The 3,389-nt window shown below is 44.5% G+C and overlaps 1 protein-coding gene across 1 annotated transcript; it reads left to right on the forward strand.

The window, feature by feature from the left end:
- Positions 1-73: 73 nt before the first annotated feature.
- LOC104934445 (activator of 90 kDa heat shock protein ATPase homolog 1) lies at positions 74-3,113 on the forward strand. Its single transcript, XM_010750114.3, has 9 exons — positions 74-422; positions 1,281-1,471; positions 1,579-1,661; positions 1,739-1,856; positions 1,944-2,035; positions 2,114-2,251; positions 2,494-2,595; positions 2,674-2,725; positions 2,812-3,113. The coding sequence occupies exons 1-9, from the start codon at positions 343-345 to the stop codon at positions 2,967-2,969; spliced, it is 1,014 nt and encodes a 337-aa protein (XP_010748416.1). The 5' UTR covers positions 74-342; the 3' UTR covers positions 2,970-3,113.
- The last annotated feature ends 276 nt before the right edge of the window (positions 3,114-3,389 follow it).

Here is a 3,389-nt window from a genome sequence, read left to right on the forward strand (position 1 = left end):
CTCATCCCTTTGTGTTGTTTTACTTTGAAAGTCAGCACAGGAAGTAGTTGAGGTGACTGTGAGTGAGATGAAGTTGGTTTTAAATTTCAGCTGAAAGTCAGACTCAGTCAGTACAGCAGTAATACTACAGTCAGTACAGCAGTAATACTACAGTCAGTATAGCAGTAATACTACAGTCAGTACAGCAGTAATACTACAGTCAGTACAGCAGTAATACTACAGTCAGCAGTAGTTATCAGTCAGTATCATACTTTATACTCTATACCAAGTACTGTAGTACTGTAATGTTGTAGTACTGTACTATTGTAGTATTGTAGTGTTGTAGTACTTTAGTAGTACTTCATGGCTAAATGGGGTGAAGGAGATCCTCGATGGATCGTTGAAGAGAGAGCCGACGCCACCAACGTCAACAACTGGCACTGGTCTGTTATTATTATTGTTATTGTTGTCATTATTATTATTGTTAGTATTGTTAGTATTGTTATTGTTATTATTGTTGTTATTATTGTTGTTGTTGTTACTGTTGCTGGTGTTATGATGGCTGTTAATGTCAGTCATATCGTTCCCATTGCTAAAGGTAAAAATTGTTGTGACTGAATTGAAGCTGACAAATGTTCTGAATGTTTCTACAGACAGCATCATGTGATCACTTTTAAAAATTATTATTAATAATTCATGAATGTGTGTGTGTGTGTGTGTGTGTTATCTGACCCCAGCTGGTTCAGCACATGTTCAGATATTTTTAAACAACTTGATGAATGACAGCTTGTGATGTCAGAGGGGGCGGGGTGACAGCTGTTGAGGTGAACAAGGATGAAACCAGTACATGAGCGGTCTCTGTGGCCCCCCTTCCTGTCCTGATTGTGTGTATATATTATAGAGTGGTACACAGTGAAATACAAAATGGTGTATACAGTGGAATATATTGAAACATACAGTAGTATAGAGTATACATATAGCTATATACAATGCTACATATGTGTGTAAGCAGGACAATCCAAACTTTTCTTGAAATTTCTATCCCCCCTACAGCTGTCACAGTACTTACTGCTGCACTAACACGTCCTAGTTGCACTGTACCATGATTGTTTCTGTTTTTGTGAGTTGCTTTGGATAAAATCATCAGCTAAATGACTAAATGTAATGTTAAGGTAGATGTAATGTAATGTGTGTGTGTGTGTGTGTGTGTGTTAGCTTAAACCCCAATAAAGAGTTATAATAAAGTAACTTTAACGCCCGATGCTTCGTCTCTTCTACTTCTTTGGGTGTGACCTCATCAGGACAGAGCGTGATGTCAGCGGCTGGTCGTCAGAGCGTCTTCGTCAGCTGCTGCTGGCAGTTCGGGTGGAGGGACCCGAGGGCATCTGTCAGCTGACCGACATCTCCAAACTAGACGGAGAAGCTTCCATCAACAACCGCAAAGGAAAACTCATCTTCTTCTACGAGTGGCAGCTCAGAGCCAGCTGGCTGGGTCAGTGTTGATGTCAGTGATGATGTCACGTGGGGGCCGGGCTACATGTTTCATCCCACAGGTGTCACTCTTCTTCTGTGCTGACTGTCTGACTGTCCTGTCTGCAGGGACGTCGAGTGGCGGACTTAAGTACAGAGGAACCATCGAAGTCCTCAATCTGTCTGACGAGAACGACATGGATGACCTTGATGTGAGTCCACTTCCTGTTTCTGATCAATGCACTAATCAGAGTATTAATCAGTGTATTGATCACTGACATTTTTCCAGATCTCAGTGTCTCTGTGTAAAGACCAGCCTGACACGCCGCTCCTGAACCTCATGAAGAAGACCGGAGTTAACGAGGTCCGGAGGGTTTTGGGTGAATACATCCGGCAGCTCAGATCAGGTCTGTTACCCAGAATGCAGCAGGACCAACCATTTAGTGCGATGATGAGGATCCCTGTGGTAACCTGAGTGACCTCTGACCTTGCAGAGTTCAGTCTGGGAATGATCCTTCCCACTGCAGATGGACCGAAGCGGCCCCAAGAAACCAAGAAGAACCCGATCCAGACCAGTAAAACTCAGGTGGACGAACACCTCCAAATGTTCAAGCCTCTGATCCTGGATCAGGAAGTAACCTCTGACCTATGTATGCTCCAACAGATAAGCCCCGCCCCAAGGTGCTCCTCCAGCTCCGCCTCCTGTCCGACAGGTGTCCGAATCTCGACCTGCACTTTTGATCTGAAGGAAACCTTCCAAACATCAGTTGATGAACTCTACCGGACCTTCGTCAACCAGGAGGTACCAAACCAGAACAGACCAGAATGGACCAGGAAAGACTAGTTTAGGACACATTTGAGCTGATTTAGATGAGAACCAGACCAGATTTTCAAAAGCCTCATCAAATTTTAAAAGCATCATCAGATCTATGAGTGCTGGAGGTCTCAGAAAACAAAACCAGATCAAAGTCCAATAAAGACCTCCACTTGTAGTCTGTAGTGATACTGTAATAGTAGTACTGCAGGTAACCCCTCTGTCTTTAGTTTGTGCAGGTGTTCACACGCTCAGCGGCAGTGGTGGATGCTCGCCGTGGTGGGCGGTTTCAGCTGTTGGATGGAAACATCAGTGGAGAGTTCACACAGCTGGTGAGGTCACAGCAACTGAGCCAATCATTGGTGAGTTGTGACATCACCATGGTAACCTAACTGCCACTCCCCCTGCAGGTACCGGACCGGAGGATCGAGATGAGGTGGCGGTTCAGGACGTGGCCCAGTGGTACGTCTTCCTGTGATGATGTCATGGTCTCTGGTGCTGTGTTCAGGGACACGCTGACCTCTGAGCTTTGTTTATCTCTTCATCAGAGCACTACGCCACTATCAGTCTGGATCTGGAGGACCAAGGAGACGAGACGGAGCTGAGGATGGAGTGTCGAGGAGTCCCTGCAGGGGAGGAGGACTCCACCAGGGAGGGCTTGAACCGGTTCTATTTCCAGGCCATCAAACAGACATTTGGATACTGAGGAGCTTAAGGGAACAATCTAACAGGTCCCATGTGGAGTCCCTCAGCGCGGAGACCCGGAGCCTTGGAGCCCTGATCAACAGAATGTTGGACTGTTCCCTTAAAGTTTAATTTGTTGTGTGTGAATAAACGTTTAGACATCTTCTTCCTGTTTGTCGTCCTGTCATGCTGCTCTGGACCAATCAGAGATGGGATAGTTAAAATGTCAGTTGAACCAGTTTGTGTTTTTCCCATGGTGCACTGCAGTTTTAGACTTACATAACAAATATATAAAACAAACACAAATGTCCTTTAAAGCTAACCGATATGTTAAAAACATTCAATAATAATCTGATGTTTATTATCAGGTCATTTAAGGGTTAACTGACAGATGTTTGTCAAACTGATGAGTTCTTCAGATTAAATCAAATCACAGATTTTA

The sequence above is a fragment of the Larimichthys crocea genome, unplaced genomic scaffold (assembly GCF_000972845.2).
Source record: "Larimichthys crocea isolate SSNF unplaced genomic scaffold, L_crocea_2.0 scaffold322, whole genome shotgun sequence".
Classification (NCBI taxonomy): Eukaryota; Metazoa; Chordata; class Actinopteri; family Sciaenidae; genus Larimichthys; species Larimichthys crocea.

What these genes read in the sequence shown, in the direction of transcription:
- LOC104934445 (XM_010750114.3), top strand. Translation starts at nt 343, where the DNA reads ATGGCTAAATGGGGTGAAGGAGATCCTCGATGGATCGTTGAAGAGAGA. An exon ending in TCCAGACCAGTAAAACTCAG is followed by an intron (nt 2,036 to 2,113) that starts GTGGACGAACAC and finishes ATGCTCCAACAG; the next exon opens with ATAAGCCCCGCCCCAAGGTG. An exon ending in GGACCTTCGTCAACCAGGAG is followed by an intron (nt 2,252 to 2,493) that starts GTACCAAACCAG and finishes CTCTGTCTTTAG; the next exon opens with TTTGTGCAGGTGTTCACACG.